Here is an 18477-nt window from a genome sequence, read left to right as displayed (position 1 = left end):
CTGTTTTCCTTTGTGTATGGAAAGCAACTTGCACAATAACCATCTTGCTAACTCTTAGGCTATGTCTACACTACCCCCTGGATCGATGCTCCAGGGATCGATGCACCAGGGCTGATTTAGCGGGACTAGTGAAGACCTGCCAAATTGACCGCAGATTGCTCCCCAAACGAGAAGAGTAAGGTAAGTCGACAGGAGAGTATCTCCCGTTGACCCAGCATAGTGTGGACCCCGCGGTAAGTCAACCTAAGCTACGTCGACTCTGGCTACGTGAATAACATAGCTGGAGTTGCGTAGCTTAGGTCAATTTACCATGGAAGTGTAGACATAGTCTTAGGGCTCACTTTCACTGCAGTGTTAGCTGGAGGTATAATTTGAGTGTGGCCCTAACCCTGACTCCTGTCCACACATAAAAGTCTCTAGCTTAAGTTAGTTAGTGCTTTAAACTCCAGCTAGCAGGCCCATCAGGGGGTGTAGGTGAAAGCTTGAGTGCTGCGGACAGTCAAGCTAATAATGAAATGGAAATGCAGCCACTTGGTGCTGCTGATCAGCTCACTCTGTGCAACTTGAGTGTAATTTTGCAGTGTGACTGCTCTGACTCAAGCTAACTCTGCAGGGCAGATACATCTAGGATGACAGAACCATTCACCAGCAAAATACCATGTACTAGAAAGAATTCAGGTTTGGTGGATGTGTTTGGACTTGGGCACAGCTTCTGAAACTGCTTGTGTCCATTTTTCCTGTGCTGACTCCAGTGAAGGGGTGTTCCATTTGTCAGAGATTTACTTTCCTTTCACTAGAGAACAGGCTGTAAGACACTGTCACTTTAATAAAATTGTCCAGGAGGGTAAACACTCCTCCTGTTTCCTTTATGAAGTACCTAATGTCTCTTATATATATATATACAATATAGGGGTATTAAGAAGCATCTGTTCTGCTTAAAAACATTATTTTCAGGCAATAATGCTGAAAGGGCTCCTATGCTGTAATAAAAAAGTATGACTGTACAGAACTAGTGCATTGTGGGGCGCTGTCCCCTATTTCCCCAAAAATTCTCTTCGGGGCTGCCCATAAATTACATAAGGCAGTATCTATGCGGATCCCTAATTTTGTGGGTTTTCTTTCAGTGTTAGGAAGTGTTACAAGGGGTGGCCGGCTGGATCTTGCAAATCACCCCAAAACGTGTGGCGTGCTTTGTGGGCAGCCCCTGACGAGCCTTGAATGGAACCGGGCTTCCTAGTTCCCAGTGGGGCTGGAGGAAGAATTTTGCCCACCTGGGCACCTGGCCGAGGCTAAGGCGTCGGACGGGAGGCGGCGTGTGACTCCACATCGGGAAGCCACGTTGTGATTCCCCCTGGCTCCACCCCCTCGCTTGGTTCCGCCCACTTCCCAGTACCCAATAGGGCCTCCCTCTGATAGCCCCGCCCCTATCTGGCTCCGCCCTCAACCTTCCCTTTGTTCCGCCCTCCCCGTACCTCAGGCCCCGTCCGCTGTCGTCACCAAACCCCGCCCCTTTACTTCCCTGGCTCCTCCCCTCTGGCGCCGGCCCCGCCCCGCCCCGCCCCCGCGCCTGCTCCTCCAGCCTGCGGCTCCTCCCCATGGCCACGTTCGTTGGCTTGGCCCCGCCCAGGGGCAGTGCGCGTGCGCGGCGCGGGCCCGCGGCGGTTTGCTCGGGCGGACATGGCGGCGGCGCGGACGCTGCGGGGCGGCGCGCGGGGCCGGCGCTGGCTGCTGTGGTGGCTGCTGGCGGCGGCGGCGCTGGCCCCGCGGCCGGCCCGGGCCCTGATCGAGGGCCTGTACTGCGGGCGGCAGGTGTGCTACGACGTGCTGGGCGTCAGCCGGGCCGCGGGCAAGGCCGAGATCGCCCGCGCCTACCGGCAGCTCGCCCGCCAGTACCATCCGGACCGGCACCGCGGGGAGCCGGCCGGGCCCGGCGGCGAGACCCTGCAGACGGCGCACGAGAAGTTCCTGCTCATCGCCACCGCCTACGAGACCCTCAAGGTGAGAGAGCGGGACCGCTGCCCCGGCCGGAGCCGCTCCGGTAAGAGACACCGCGGGGGGCGAGCGGGAGGGGAGCCCTCGGGCGGGGGAAGCGGGCGTGGGGGGGCCGCCAGCCGAGGGGTCAGGCTGGGGAAAGCTGAGGGAGAAGGAGTCGGTGGTGGGAAGGGGTGGACCTGGGCGGTAGGGTGGGGGCAGGGGGTGACACTTGCTGGGGGGCTGGGGGGTTCCCCAGACTGAGGGAGTGGGGGGCGGTAGGGTGGGGGCAGGGGGTGACACTTGCTGGGGGGCTGGGGGGTTCCCCAGACTGAGGGAGTGGGGGGCGGTAGGGTGGGGGCAGGGGGTGACACTTGCTGGGGGGCTGGGGGGTTCCCCAGACTGAGGGAGTGGGGGGCGGTAGGGTGGGGGCAGGGGGTGACACTTGCTGGGGGGCTGGGGGGTTCCCCAGACTGAGGGAGTGGGGGGCGGTAGGGTGGGGGCAGGGGGTGACACTTGCTGGGGGGCTGGGGGGTTCCCCAGACTGAGGGAGTGGGGGGCGGTAGGGTGGGGGCAGGGGGTGACACTTGCTGGGGGGCTGGGGGGTTCCCCAGACTGAGGGAGTAGGGGGCTGGGCTGGGCTGGGGGAGAGGAGGGCAGTGAGAGGGAGGCGGCAGATGGTGGTGCAGGAGGTGGGGTGTGTCCCAGGCCGGAGGGGAGCGCCCCAGGTCAGGGGCCGGGGTGGTGCCAGGGGTCGCAGTGAGGTGTATGGGGATGGTGACCGGGTGGCTCTGGGACTTGGCTCACAGCTGGGGTCCGGCCCCGGTTGGTTGCGGCGGGGATCCTGTTCCCATCAGCAGGCCTGTCTGGTCCTGGGGCAGTGGCCGGGTATCAAAATCCAGCCTCTGCAATGGGCAGTAGCTCACATCTTTGTTGGCATCCTCAGCAGAGAGGGGCTGAGTCACTGTCCACTAGCTAAAAGAAAAGGAGTACTTGTGGCACCTTAGAGACTAACCAATTTATTAGAGCATAAGCTTTCGTGAGCTACAGCTCACTTCATCAGATGCATATCGTGGAAACTGCAGCAGACTTTATATATACACAGAGAATATGAACCAATACCTCCTCCCACCCCACTGTCCTGCTGGTAATAGCTTATCTAAAGTGATCATCAGGTGGGCCATTTCCAGCACAAATCCAGGTTTTCTCACCCTCCACCCCCCCACACAAATTCACTCTCCTGCTGGTGATAGCCCATCCAAAGTGACAACTCTTTACACAATGTGCATGACAATCAAGTTGGGCTATGTACTCCTTTTCTTTTTGTAACACGGCTGTTACTCTGAAACCTGTCCACTAGCTGTGGTCACAGCAGGTCAGGGCTGAGAAACGGGTGGGGCAACATGGTGGAAGCAGACAGAGCAGCTGCCCTGTTTTGTGGCTAGAAGACTAGGGCTCCACTAGAGTAAATTGATGTAAAGGATGGGGCTGGGCTGGGAGGAAACATGAGAAAAGTAAGTGTAGGTAAAGTAAAATAAGAGAGGAATCATTTTGTTAATATTAATTGCACTTTTGAAATAGCTGTTAGTATGGGGACCACATCACAACTGTGTAAAGTAAAGATCACTTGCATCCTAACCCTTTTCAAAACATGTATCTTACAATTCTGCATTTCATACATAACTAACTTACAGTGATGAAAAAGTGGGACCCACAGCTTTGTGGGGTACAGTTAAACTTGGGTGTAAAATAAGGAGGCAGGTGCATGTTTGGTGCAGATATTACCTCCTAGATGACATGGTATCATAGGAGGCTAGTTTCTAGTTGTAGGGTACATTTAAAGCCTCATGCTCCGCTCCACATCTCTGGGCTGATAAGAGCCTTTGGGATGGGTAGATACAAGATGAGTGCTGCTTCTGCCTCCCCACTCTGTAGGGTTCCCCATTTTGCCTTCTGCAGAGTATGAGGAGTTAGGAGGAGGGAGCCAGCTCCATTAATCCAGATATCACTCCTTCCGCCCCCCAAAGAAATCTACAGAAGAAAACTGCATACATAACTGTCTTTTACCTGTGTCAGAGTAGCAGCCGTGTTAGTCTGTATCCGCAAAAAGAAAAGGAGTACTTGGGGCACTTTAGAGACTAACCAATTTATTTGAGCATAAGCTTTCATGAGCTACAGCTCACTCACGAAAGCTTATGCTCAAATAAATTGGTTAGTCTCTAAGGTGCCACAAGTACTCCTTTTCTTTTTGCCTGTGTGACAGCTATAGTAGAAGAAATCCCCAGAAGTACAGCTCCTACAGAAGTTATGCTTTTCCTCTTTCCTGGGCAGGGTATTCTCACCTAGTGGATGAAAGGGCACATGTGTGAAGAATGCATTGTGGTATTTTTCTCTTAGGGTATGATTTGTGCTGATTTGTCTGGATCTTATTTGCAGCAGCCTATTAATATAATTTCTTGTAATAGGAGATTCATCATAAGTATTTGTACATTCTTTGCTTTTTCAACAAATGATTAATCTGTGCAGCTGGGAGTGAAGACTCTCCATTTTCTCTTTTTCCCCCCCAGCCCATATAAATTCACCACAAAAGATCAAATAAGTAACAATCTATTTGGATGACCCCTAAACACTTTGGATAAATGGGGTTACGCTATAGTGCAAAGTATAACATTTTGTATCTGAAGGCTATAGAAAAAGGTGCATTTTAGACATTCCAATATAGCTGTCATTTTATAATCTTACGGGAGGAACACCGGAGAGAAAAATTAAATTTAACATCCTTGTGTGTGGAGTGGGAGAGAAATGTCAAAGAAACCTGCCACAGTAGCATTTAACTTCAAAAAGGGCAACTACACAAAAATGAGGAGGCTAGTTAAATAGAAATTAAAAGGATCAGTCAGGAGTGAAATACCTGCAAGTTGCATGGAAACTTTTAAAAATACCATAATGGATGTTCAAGCTATATATGTACCACAAATAGGGAAGGAAAAAAAAGGAAGAGGACCAAAAAAATGCCAGCATCGCTCAACAGAGTAAAAGAGGTAGTTAGAGACAAAAGACATGCTTTAAAAATTGGAAGTCAAATCCAACTGAGGAAAATAGAATGGAATATAAACTCTGGCAAGTGAAGTGTAAAAGTAAAATTAGGCAGCCCAAAAAAGAATTTGAAGAGCAGCTAGTGAAAGACAAAACCTGACAGTAACAATTTTTTAAATACATTGGAAGCAGCTAGTCTGCCAAACAATCAGTGGGGCCACTGGATGATCAAGGTGCTAAAGGAGCACTCAGAGAAGACAAGATCATTGGGGAGAAGCTAAATGATTGCTTTGGTCTTCACTGCAGAGGATGTGAGGGAGATTCCCACGTCTGAGACATTCTTTTTAGGTAACACATCTGAGGAACTGTCCCAGTTTGAGGTGTCAGTAAGAGGAGGTTTTGTAACAAATGGATAGATTAAACAGTAATAGGTCCCCAAGACCAGATGGAATTCACCCAAGATTTCTGAAGAAGCTGATATGAAAATGCAGAACTACTAACTGTGGTATGTAACCTATCACTTAAATCAGCCTCTGTACCAGATGACTAGCAGATAGCTAATGTGATCCAATTTTTTTTTTTAAAAAGCTCCAAAGGCAATGCTGGGCAAAAGGCGCTAAACCTAACTGCAGTACCAGGCAAATTGGTTGAAACTGTAGCAGGGATTGCTAACCTTTGGCACGTGGTCTGTCAGGGTAAGCCCCTGGCAGGCTGGGCCAGTTTGTTTACCTGCTACATCTGCAGGTTCAACCGATCACAGCTCCCACTGGCCACAGTTTGCTGCTCCAGGCCAATGGGGGCTGCAGGAAGGGCAGCCGCCGCTTCCCGCAGTCCCCATTTGGCCTGGACGCAGCAGGTAAACAAACCGTCCCGGTCCGCCAGGGGCTTACCCTGATGGGTCACATGCCAAAGGTTGCGGATCCCTGAACTCTAGCAAAGAATAGAATATCAGACACACAGATGAACACAATATGTTGGGGAAGAGTCAACACTGCTTTTTGTAAAAGGGAAATCCTGCATCACCAATCTATTAGAATTCTTCAAGGGTTCAACAAATGTATGCACGAGAGTAATCCGGTGGATGTAGTATACTTGGACTTTCAGAAAGCCTTTGACAGGGTCCCTCACCAAAGGTTCTTAAGCAAAGTAAGGAGTCATAGGATAAGAGTGAAGGTCCTCTCATGGATCAGTAACTGGTTAAAAGATAGAAAACAAAGGGTTGGAGTAAATGGTCAGTTTTCACAGAGGAGAGAGGTGAACAGTGGGGTTCCTCAAGGATCTGTACTGGGACCAGTGATGTTGTTCATATTCATAAACGATCTGGAAAAAGGGTAAACAGTGAGGTGGCAAAATTTGGAGATGATATAAAATTACTCAAGACAGCTAAGTCTGTGAAGAGTTAAAAAGGACCTCACAAAACTGCGTGACAAAGTAGAAGATGAAATTGAATGTTGATAAATGCAAAGTAATGCATATTGGAAAACATAATTCCAACTATATATCAAAATGATGGGGTCTAAATTAGCTGTTACTACTCAAAGTGATCTTGGAGTGATTGTGGCTAGTTCTCTGCTAAATATGCAGCAGCAATAAAAAAAAAATCTAACAATTAGGAAAAGGGATAGATAAGACTGAAAACATCATAATGCCACTATATAAATCCATGGTATGGCTACCCCTTGAATACTGTGTGCAGTTTTGGTTGCTCCATCTCAAAAAATATATATTAGAATTGGAAAAAGTACATTATTCGGGGTATGGAACAGCTTCCATATGAGGAGAGATGAAAGAGACTGGGACTGTTCATCTTGGAAAAGAGACAAATTGGGGGCTAGGGGGAGATAAGATAGAGGTCTATAAAATCATGAATGGTGTTGAGAGAGTGAATAAGGAAGTGTTGTTTACCCCGTCACATAATAGAAGACCCACGGGTCACCCAGTGAAATTAATAGGCAGCAGATTTAAAACATAAGGAAGTACTAGACACACAACTCACAGTGAACCTGTGGGACTTGTTGCCAGAGGATGTTGTGAAGGCCAAAAGTAGAACTGGGTTAAAAAAAAAATTAGATTAATTCATAGACGATATGGCTATTATCCAAGACAGTCAGGGATGCAACCCTGTGTTCTGAGTGTCGCTAAACCTCTGGCTGCTAGAAGCAGGGACTGGACGATGAGGAATGGATCGCTTGATAAACTGCCCTGTTCTGTTCCTTCTGAAGCATCTGGCACTGGCCACTGTTGGAAGACAGGATACCGAGGTAGCTGGAGCATTGGTCTGACCCAGTATGGCCATTCTTATGGAAAAATGCCCTTTGTTTCCACTGTATTTTCCAGATTGTCACTTTGCCATATGCTATGTGACCATATAATAATCCTCATAGAGTGCTAGCATTCAGCAGTACAGAGTTAAAATTGTGATATAAACGTAACTCTTTGAACAAGCGTCAGGAAAATCAATGTAGTTTAACTTCATTTCCTTGTTCTGTACACTTACAGAATACTTAATGAAATATTTTTTAAGAAATTGACTATAAAAAATTTCAGTCCAAAGGGGAAGTGTTCCAAAAATGAAACAAACCAGAAGCAGGAGGGTAGAATGGAAGTGCCCTTTTAATTGTAACTGAAACTGTACTTTGTAATTTTTGTTTTTGTTTATTCCTGCCAATATTGACACTGCAGACTACAGAAGGGTATCCAAATAAGCAAGCATCAGATGGATTATTTATTTGTGAAGAGTCCATTGCTGAGAGAAATTCAAGGATCTTTGCTTGCAAAAGCAAATAGGGTTATCTATTAAGCTCAAAAGCAATGTGTTTTCTCTCAAAAATAGTACTACTTGAGGCCTGCATTGCAAACTGTACAGTCTCTTCCACACCTTTTTTTCCCCCTTTGGAAGGCTTCTTCATTCCATTACCAATAAAATGAGGCATATTCAGACTGGTAGCTCTGGTTTTGCAAATAAACTACAGTAGAACCTTTAAGATACGAACACCAGAGTTACGGATTTACCGATCAACCGGACACACTGTGGAACCAGAAGTCATCAATTCGGCAGCAGCGTAGACCAAAAAAACAGCAAATACTGTACTGCCTCGGAACTGTAGCCCTGAGGCTCAGGGCTTCAGCCACACAGGGGGTTGGGGCTGCAGTTGTGGGGGAGGGCGTGTCAGGGCCCCTGGCAGAGGGGTGTGTGTATGTGCGTGCTCACATGCACGCTTGGGGCTTCTGACCCTCAGGAGCACCAGAGCTCAGGGCTTTAGACTGTGCAGGGGGCAGGGGCTCAGGTCTTCAGCCCTGCAGGGGGTGCTGGGGCACCGGCCTTTATCAACGAGGGGAGCAGTGGTTTCAGCACTGGCACTCTCCCTGTAGCTTAAGCCCCAAGCACTGGTGCCATCTACCTCCCCCACCCCCTGCTGAAGCCAGGAGCAGAGCTGCTGGGCTGAAGCCCTGAGGGTCAGAAGCCCTCCCTCCCCTGCCTGGAACCCTGATAACCCCCTCCCTGCAGATGCAGCCCCAACCCCCTGTATGCCTGAAGTCTGTAACCTTTTCAGAGTTACGGACAACCTCTATTCCTGAGGTGTCCATAACTGAGGTTCTACTGTACTGTCTTTCAGTTGAAACTTCCAGTAACTCCTGTAATGTACTGATCCCTAGATCTATTGTGGACACATTTGCTATATCAATATTTGAGTTATATATCATTAGCTTTAAAGTTTTTAAGCTACTAACTGGGTGGCAAGGTAAAACGTTGCTGCTGAAGGAAAAAAAAAATATGAACAATGTAGAGTAAAATGTGTAAGAGCTCTAAAGGGTATATAAAGGGTATTTTATCTGGAAATAGTCCCCATCTCCAATTGTAGCAAACTATATTCCCTGGAGTCAATTAAATTAATCCCCTGTGCCCAACTTCCAGAAGCTTAGATTGTTGCATTTGGTATGTTCATACAGGTATCCTCTCAATTTAAAAATCACAGTTCTGAATTTTTTTTTAATACTAACGTTACAACTAGTGTCTGAGATTCTTATAACTGGAAGAAAGATGAGAGAAAAAATCTACTTTTACAGTTTGTTTACTTTGTGCTTTTGGAAACACTGCAGAATCAGCACTGCTTCCCCCTGTTTGGCTTTATTACCCAGCAGTAGGAAAGAGGAAGATAATTTTAAAAAAAGGGTAAAGTGTAATCATTCATAAATTAGCAGCGGGAATTGGGGAGGACAAGCATAGTATGTGAAATGACCCAACAACTTTTAAAAGTAACATTCCAGACTTTTCAAGTTAAGCATATTCGTTTAAAACAGTGAGCAAAGTAATGAATGCAGGATCAGAATGGCTGAAGGGATTTGTGAGGAAAGATTATAATGGCCAAATAGGTGTAGCTGGGCTTAGCCTCAGCTAAGGGATAAGGAGTGTAATCTACAGATATTTTACTGGAGAAAGAAGAGAATTATGCGGGATGGCACAAACGGTATAACTAAGACTAAACGTAATTCAGAGATGAGATGCTTAAGCTAAAAGTGAGATCCGTTAGGCCATGGAAATCTCCCAAAGGAAATGGTAGCAGCCCAGTCACTTGGTGCATTTAATATTAGACTGCCCCCAAAAAACTGGAAAACATACTCTGTATTTTAAGAGTGTGTATTTCAAAACAAAACAAAAAAACCCACCTTGTATTTACTATGACATGGATTAGAACCAATGAATACCATCTGTCTGATACTGTGTGCTTAGTATGTGACTGTCAAATGCTTAACTGATTCAAAATGAAATTTCTTCAGACAAGGCCAAGTATGCATTATTCAGTCAGAGCTACATATATGTTTTAGAATAAATCCGTTTAGATTACCAGAGTACAGGAAAAGATCTGAAGAATTTTCATAATGCCTGGAAAACAGAAGCTTACTACTGAATATTAAAAATTGAAGTTCTGTATCTTCCATATAGAAATTGGGCTAACACAGATTTGACAACAGTTTTGTGGTTAATGATGTAACACTAAAGTAATTTTGGTAAATAAAAATCACTTCACTACCAAGCCATCTTATGAAATGTTCTGTGACACTGATTAAAAGCTTAAGGATACGAACCTACAAAATTTTATTTTAACTGTTTTCTTGCCAGGATGAAGAAACACGTAAAGATTATGACTATATGTTGGATCATCCTGAAGAGTATTACAGCCATTATTATCACTATTACAGCAGGAGATTGGCACCTAAAGTGGACGTCAGAATAGTGATTCTAGTCACTGTATGTGCTATCTCCGTGTTTCAGGTAAAATATTTATGCTTATTATGACTATTCTTATATTGAATTTCTAAACTGGAGAATAGTAAAATCTGAAATCTAGATTTCTTTACCATTAGTCAGTTACTGAGTTTTTTTTCTTTAATTGTAAAATTAGAAGGCTCCACTGTTTCTATTTAAGTGTTGTCTACTGTCGCTGGTGTACTAGACAGGTATTCGCCCAGTCATATAAATCTATATCCTGGACCATGGCCGGGCAGTTAGTGGTACTAACTTATTTGTTCGGGGATTTTTTGGTACTATATATTTAAAGGATAAGAATCTTGTACCGCTAGAGAAATAATCTAGTTCTGTGGTTCAGAAAATTAAAGGCTGAACAGTCCATCTCCACATTAGGAGCTAGATTATTTGTCAGTGTTAGACTGAGTCAATTTCTCATTTTTATATTAGTATTTTAAGAAGCTAATTTTGAAATTCTTCTTGAAAGAATGTTCATAATGACTGATGTATTAAAACAATTATCGTGCTCCTGATTTCATATTAGCCATTAAAATAAGAATTAGCATTGATCAATGAAGTCTTGCTCTTAAAATGCATGTATTTTGCTGTATGGAAATTTGTAAATATTGTGTTTTGGATAAGGTAATAACTTTGTATACATCTTTGAACAATTGTTTAAATAGAATAAAATTGTTAACTCTTTTCTTTAACACTTAACATTACATATATTGGAGTTACTTGTTCAAGACTTTTATAAAAGATAAAATGTCCAATAGTTAATATTCTGTAGCTGAAGAAATTATTGAACCTTGCTATCTAATGGTCCAGATATATGTCAAAGCATTTTCCCCCAAATAACCCAACTAGGGGCTTTTGATTCCTTAATGCTTATGGCACCATCTACAGATCAGTAGCTGTCCTAGAGTTCTTGCCCTCCAAGCTGTGTGCACTTGAACTGGTAGATCCCTAAAGGCTTATGCATATTCTACTTCTCCTCAAGTCCACTTGGTTCTGATGGCAAAGTTGCACCTGTCTCTCCTTCTTTTCCTTGGGTATAAATGGGGAGATTAGTTTTTGCCTGAAATTTTCTAAACTGGAAATAGTAAAATCTGAAGTCTAAATCCATTTGGCTTTCTTTGGCTCTCTACTGCCTCTGCTATAGCTATTGCCTTAATGCAAGAGTTGATCTTTCCATAAGTTGCACTTCACATCTTTCACTAAGGAAGTGTTGCCCCAGTAAGACTTTGGTAACTATTTGGGTGAATTAGGCAAAGAAAAGGCTGTTTTTTCTCATCTTGCTATCCTTGTTTTGTCTGTTGTCCCCTCCTAACTCCAGAATGAAGCAAGAGATGGAGGAGGATTGAGTCTCATAAAGCAAATCCTGTCAAGCTAATAAGATTGCCCTACATAAACTGTTTAATTAACCATTTAAAAGGGTTAGTGCCACTTATGATGTACTGTACTACTGCTTTAGTTGCAAATCCAAGATAATTAAAAATCTTTAAGAACATTTTTGTCTAGTACAAAACACTGCAAAAGTTTAACGTGACATTTTAAGCTAAGATATATTGTGTGCCAATCTAAACAGTAACTTATAGACCTGTAATACCAGAATGTGGACTAGCTACTGTGGGGAAATCTCCTGATACTGAACTGGAGAATTAGAATTAAGGTCCCAAATTATTTAATGAATTGAAGTTTGAAAACTATAATTCCATTTGTATCAAACTTCTGCTGATATTGATGTTCGTATGTGGGAGAAATGATCTCACCATAATAGAGTTCTGTTGTACTGGACAAGTATAGAATTTCTGTCAAGCAGCAAACTCAAAATATATTCCCTATTGTGCCATCATTGCTTGTGGCAGTATTTAATGAGTAAAGAAATTCTGCACATTAATCAAACAAATGTATAAGCAGCTGAACCCCACAGTGTTTAAGTAAGGAAGAGAAGCATTTTCTTAATTATTGTCATATTCTGTAGCAAGACATGATGCTTTTGGTAAATTAGTTTCTCGAATATGTCCTACAAGCTTTCCCCCATTGCTCTGTAATTTCTTTGTATCTCTGTAAGAATAAACATAACAGTTGCTAGTATACTGGGTTTCGTTAGTAATGTGGGGTTAAAAACCTGTCACTGAGACAGAGAAAATCAGCAGGGAAGGTTGCTAATGTAATCCACAGGATAATCCTTCAGTATGAAAATAACTTCCATCTGATATAATAAATGATTATGAAAATTAATCCTGCACTATCTTAGAACTGTCGTAAACTCACTCTACCTGTCTCATTAAAAAGAATGAAATGAAATGTTATCAGATTCTTCTTTTCCTTGTACATTCTAGATTGTGAAATATGTTTTCTTTAGCGGAATGAGCACAGGGTTGGAGCCCAAGAAGTACAGAGTTCTAATCCTGGGTTTAACAATGCTAACACATTGTGGCATTTGTTCCCCATCCAGTAGCTGGCCCACAAAAAGGTTTGTGTCTGCAACTGGTGTTAAGCCAAGGGGACCTGGTCCTTCAGTTTAGGCAGGAAAATCACACTTCAGTCTTTTCAATCCCCACAGATGACCCTTTCAGGGCAGGGATGTTTTTACATGGGTGTTGCTACTGACTTGCTCTAAGACCTTGGGCAAGTCAGTTCGCCCCTCTGCATCTATAAACTGGGGATACTACCTCTTTTACTAAATATGATTATTATGTAACAGAGGTAGTGGATTTTCTTATGTTCTGTTTTCTTTGTTAAAGCTACTGCTGGAACTAACAAGCTATTACTATTTTATATTTTAGTTCTTCAGCTGGTGGAGTAGCTACAATGAGGCCATCAACTACCTAGCTACAGTGCCAAAATATCGTATACAAGCATCTGAGATTGCCAGGCAACAAGGCCTACTGAACAGGGCTAAAGAAAAAGGCAAAAACAGACGGTCTAAGGAAGAAATCCGTGAGGAAGAGGAAGAAATAATCAAAGACATTATCAAAAATAAAATAGATATAAAAGGCGGCTATCAGAAGCCTAAAATATACGATATCCTTCTATTTCAAATCCTCTTAGCTCCTTTTTACTTGTGCAAGTATATAGCTTGGTATTGTTGGTGGATTTACTGTTTTAATATTAAAGGGCAAGAATATGGTGAGGAAGAGAAGCTGTATATCATACGCAGATACATGAAAATGTCACAGTCTCAGTTTGACAGTCTGGAAGATAATCAGAAAGAGACTTTTCTGGAACGGCAGCTATGGATAAGAGAGAACTATGAGGTGAGTAGTTTTGGCATGTTGTGAAAATTAACGTTAAATGCCCAATTTACCCAGCCTAAAAATCTGGTGTTCTCCCATGGTATCTATTGTGGTTGTGCTGCATGTAAGGCTATGATTCATTTCTAGATATCACTCATTAAGATAGAGATTTTTGGCAATGAGATTCAGGTTTTCTGACCAAAGACAGTCTTTGCTCATCTGTTAATGTGCTAGAATAGCACAGCAGAGTGGTGAGATTGGATCTTTCAAACAGTGCACCTGGGAATGCTCCCATAAACCCTCCAAAGCAGTGGTTCGTAAACTTTTGTACTGATGACTCCTTTCACAAGGCAAGCAACCCCCACTTATAAATTTAAAAACACTTTTTTAACACCACCATTATAAATGCTGGAGCAAATCGGGGATTGGGGTGGAGGCTGACAGTTTGCAACTCCCCATGTAATAACCTTGCGACCCCCTGAGGGGTCCCAATCCCCAGTTTGAGAACCCCTGCTCCAAAGTAACTGTTTGTATCACTCTACCAATTCAGCTAGTTCCTGACTCTGCCCTCTTTACCCTTCAGTAGTTCCTCTGAGTTTTGGTAATCCAGGGTCTGACATACTTCTTGCTGGGCAGTGGCTGTTTTATTCAAGTATGGTGCTCCATTGCTCCAGATCAGACTCCACAGAATACGCAAGTTCTGTGCTCTGGTCCTGGGGATGTTCCAGAGCCTATTACTTTGATTTAAGTACTGACTCTCCTTGTTGTTGTATAAGACGCAAGTGAAGGATTATCCTTGTCCCAAGGAATTTGTAAGTGAGAACACATTAGGAGCCCTTATAGTTCTTTAGCCCAGTAAATCTGTATTTAAAAGTTTTCTGCCTTACTGTGTTGCTGTGATGATCTTATGACTATTGAGAGCAGTACTTTGTATTTTGTAATACTGTGTGCCACATAGTGTCTACAGTTAGCCAGTCTAGGGTGCAGAGTTCTTCAAATCTCTTGTGCAGAAAAGCTTCAGTTACCATTGAGACACCCTGCAATTATCCACTGTTGGAGATCAGCCCTATTGACTGTATTACTGTGATTCTTTCTAGTAACAGTGGTGCCAAATTTCAAACCTAGATAAGGCTTGAAAAAGTTTGTGAAGTCTTGATAATGGGGAAATTAACTGTACAGGTGACTTCCACATGGCATGGTGGCTTTCTCATAAAGTAATGGAGGGGAAATTTGTAGTCTAGACCCAACATTTACTGGTCCTTTGAAACTTGTCTGTTTTAGTACTGTTGTATCCTCTGAGGATATTATATTTTAAAGATTAGAGTGTTGAACTAGTGCTTCCCACCCCCCCAGAAATAGCTATCAGCATTTGCTTAGAATTTCCTGGCAATTAAAATATCCAGTTATAATTCTAATCCTAATGCATCAAATGTGGTGATAAAAGCATTTACTTCCACAGCTAGACAGATAAAAAATAAAAAAATCATCAGATTTAACCACATTCCAAAATTTGTCTAATTAGTCTTGACTACAGAAGGACACAAGTATGAAAACAACTGGAGGAAACAGTTAAGCCTGTGAATCTAGCTACTACATTTAATATTTCCTGTATAGTAAAGGGTTTGCTTAGTGTCCTGAGTATTGCCTATCTTTGTTGCTGTGAATAGTACAGTCTCCTGCACAAGCAGGCATCTTTTAGCTGAAGTTCCTGTGTGTTTTACAATGCATTCTTGTAATTGCTTAATAAATTCGAGATAAAGCCAAATTCTGCTCTTACACCACCATTGACCCTAAATCCAAAGTAACTCAACTGAAGTTAATGGAGCTATGGGCCAAATTCTGCATCCCACCAGCAATCTGAGACTGATCTGACTCTTGTGTAGAAACCTGGAGTGTGTGGTTTTAAAAAAAAAAAAAAAAAAGTCAGCAGTTGATTCATTGTAATAGCTGAAATAGCTCTTGCCTCTAGTATGAGGCTCTCCTTGAGGGCTGACTTTTTCTTGGGCTTTATTTAAAGTCACTTTTTCTTCCTCCTATCCAGGTCTACAAGCAAGAACAAGAGGAAGAGCTAAAGAAGAAAATGGCTATGGATCCCCGATGGAAGAGATATAGGCGGTGGATGAGGAATGAAGGACCTGGAAGATTAACGTTTATTGATGACTGAAGGCTGCTGAACAATGTACAGTACTGATAAACCTGACTTGCAAAAAATTTTCGTAACTAAATTTTCAGAGTTTTATCTGCTGTGCCTCGGCAGTCATCTAAAACTCAGGAATAATTTCATCAGGCAGGAAATTAGTACAAGTTTACCATTTTTTATAAATAAAAGTGAATCTGTTAAACAGAGACTTAGTTCATTGTTTATGTTCTATTTGCTTGTGAAGCTGGAGTTCACTGTTTAAAGAAGTGTTTCACATGAAATCTGTAAGAACAAATACCAACCCAACTATACCTTACACCCTTCCAAAAATTTCTTGATGAAGGCTAACTGTATTCTTGTTTTGTCCCCTCTTTAAAACCATAAGGTTTGTATATTTGGTCATTAGGGGTGTGTAAACACTCATGTAAAATTCTATAGGCAGGGCAATTTTATGGCTCTTTATCTATTTTTCCTCTCTGTCCTCACCCAAAAGCTTCCAAAATCTGAGTGATCTTGCCAAATAGTATATTTGATGCAGACTAAGAGAATGGGCTTATACAGGGGTGGCCAACCTGTGGTGTGAGAGCCACATGCGGCTCTTCAGAAGTTAATATGTGGCTCCTTGTCTAGGCACCGATTCCACGGCTGGAGCTGCAGGCGCCCACTTTCCAGTGTGCTGGGGGGGTGCTCACTGCTCAACCCCGGCTCTGCCACAGGCCCTGCCCCCACTCCACCCCTTCCCGTCCCCTGCCCTGAGCCTGCCGTGCCCTCACTCCTCCTCCCCCCTCCTGAGCCTCCTGCATGCCACAAAACAGCTGATCAGGAGGTTTGGGGAGGGAGGGGGAGGCGCTGATTGGCGGGGCTGCTGGTGACTGGGAAGCAGTGGGTGTGGGGAGCTGATGTGGGGGACTGCTGTCATATTACTGTGGCTTTTGGCAATGTACATTGGTAAATTCTGGCTCCTTCTCAGGGTCAGGTTGGCCACCCTGAGCTTATATATGCTTTTTTCCATGCCCTGTCCAGTTGGAATCATAGTCTTTATTCATTCTGGTGCATGATTGTTCAGCAATGTGACACAAACAGGCCTTAATTTTTGTCTTTGTTCTGCAGAATGATACATAAAGCAGATTTTGCTAGAATCTTAAGTTTGGGTTTTAATCTTTGTACACTGAACTATAGATACTTGTTTGGAAGAAGTGTACCAGTATTCTATTAAATGTGACACATTACTTGCACCGTAGTATTGGTAAAAGGGAAACTAATCCTTTTGTTTAAAAGGGGCAATTTGATGCCTTATGTAAATAAAAAAAATAGTTTATTATATTACAACCCAATCCGTTTCAAATTCTAAAGCCAAATTAAAGTTTATAAATAAAATATTCTCTTTAGCTCTTGTCTGACTCTTTTGAACGTAGCTACTTCACAAGTCATCTATGAAGGGGAAAAATGGGGTATGTTTCCCTCTTACTTCTCACTTATGAAGAAGGCATGGGAGAATTTTTCATCTCTTATCTGCTTGGGAAGAGATTTTTAATATTATTTAATATTTTTAATATTGTGGCCATATCTCCATTAAGGAACCTTACTTGTGGAAAGACCTAGTGTAGTCAAGGCTCAGGTTGCTTCCACCATTTAATACAGTGCACAAAACAGCTGATGTTAGTCACGTGTTTGCTATGGCTCCCACTTACACCAGTGTCTGTTCAGCTGAACAGCTGCTGGCATCTGTTGGGGACTTCTTTAAAATTTTCTCATGCAGTTGAGGCTTTGGATGGCTGGAGAGCTAGTGAAAGCTGAACAATTGGGGGGTGGGGAGGCAAACTGGTAAATTCTGCTAATAGCTATTTTACTCCAATAGCTGTCCAGTATTTTGGAGAATTGAACTTTGTTCCAGCTTTAGCATCATCCAAACTTCAATTATGATGCAACTCTGGCTAAGACGTAGCAAGTCTTGCCAGGAGAACCAGGGAAGATCACGCTTGATATTTCAAAGGTTAAAAAATGGTGTGGAGTAAAGGGGAACAACTTGATTTTTTTTTGCCTTTATACATCATAATAAAATGGTTATTTAAAATCCAATGAAGACCACTTTTAAAAGTCCCTCCTGTGAAGTGAAACTTGTTAATGAGTGTAAATTCGGACTCTTATGCTACCCCATTAACAATTTAATTTGCATATGTTAACTTCAAAAGAATTGCTTTGCCACTGGACAGTGCTGCTATAAACCTGACCCTCACTTTCTCAGGAACCTTTTAACATAAAATCTTGGGGGCCGCAGAGTGAGCTGTTCTGTGCTCCTATGAGGGAACGCTGGAGACATCATTTTTAGAGATCCTAGCAGGGACCGGGATGACTGCCGAGTAAAGCTGTTCAAATATGGGGATGGGAGGAGCAGCTCCAGGAGTCCAGAACTCCAGGGAGCAGGGCAGGGAGGCAAGATACAAGACAAGAGTTTGCAGGAGACAGCGCAGCCTCTCTCCCTGCGAAAAGAGCTATAGCTGCTGTGAGGGAGATAAAACAGAGGCAGGAAAAGTGAAGCTTCTGCCTTCCTTGCTCAGGAAGCAGTGGGAGTGGCAGGGTGGATTTGATTTAAATCAAATTGATTTAAATCACTAGTCAGGAAGACTTGATTTAATCACGGATTTCTACATAAAAGTGCATTCTTGTTGGTTGTTATAACCTTAATACATGTTCTTTACAACTCAGAAATAAATGTAGGTTTCATTTTTAGAAGGTACACACTATATATTTTTAAGTGATTTATTTTGAAAATTTTTCAGATTAGTTTTATAGCTATATCAGAAAATGAATGATTGGTTATTTCATTTACCAAAGGTAAT

General features: G+C 43.1%; 1 protein-coding gene across 1 annotated transcript; it reads left to right on the top strand.

Moving 5' to 3' along the window:
- Positions 1 to 1632: 1632 nt before the first annotated feature.
- DNAJC25 (DnaJ heat shock protein family (Hsp40) member C25) lies at positions 1633 to 17006 on the top strand. The gene is made up of 4 exons (XM_073345619.2): positions 1633 to 1998; positions 10130 to 10282; positions 13048 to 13518; positions 15539 to 17006. The coding sequence occupies exons 1-4, from the start codon at positions 1678 to 1680 to the stop codon at positions 15659 to 15661; spliced, it is 1068 nt and encodes a 355-aa protein (XP_073201720.1). The 5' UTR covers positions 1633 to 1677; the 3' UTR covers positions 15662 to 17006.
- The last annotated feature ends 1471 nt before the right edge of the window (positions 17007 to 18477 follow it).

The sequence above is a fragment of the Lepidochelys kempii genome, chromosome 5, assembly GCF_965140285.1.
Source record: "Lepidochelys kempii isolate rLepKem1 chromosome 5, rLepKem1.hap1, whole genome shotgun sequence".
NCBI lineage: Eukaryota > Metazoa > Chordata > Testudines > Cheloniidae > Lepidochelys > Lepidochelys kempii.
This window is presented reverse-complemented; position numbering and strand designations above follow the sequence as displayed.

Excerpts from the sequence above, each read along its gene's own strand:
- DNAJC25 (XM_073345619.2), top strand. The coding sequence starts at position 1,678 with ATGGCGGCGGCGCGGACGCTGCGGGGCGGCGCGCGGGGCCGGCGCTGG. Across the intron at positions 10,283-13,047 it reads GTGCTATCTCCGTGTTTCAG|TTCTTCAGCTGGTGGAGTAG; the intron begins GTAAAATATTTA and ends TTTATATTTTAG. Across the intron at positions 13,519-15,538 it reads GGATAAGAGAGAACTATGAG|GTCTACAAGCAAGAACAAGA; the intron begins GTGAGTAGTTTT and ends CCTCCTATCCAG.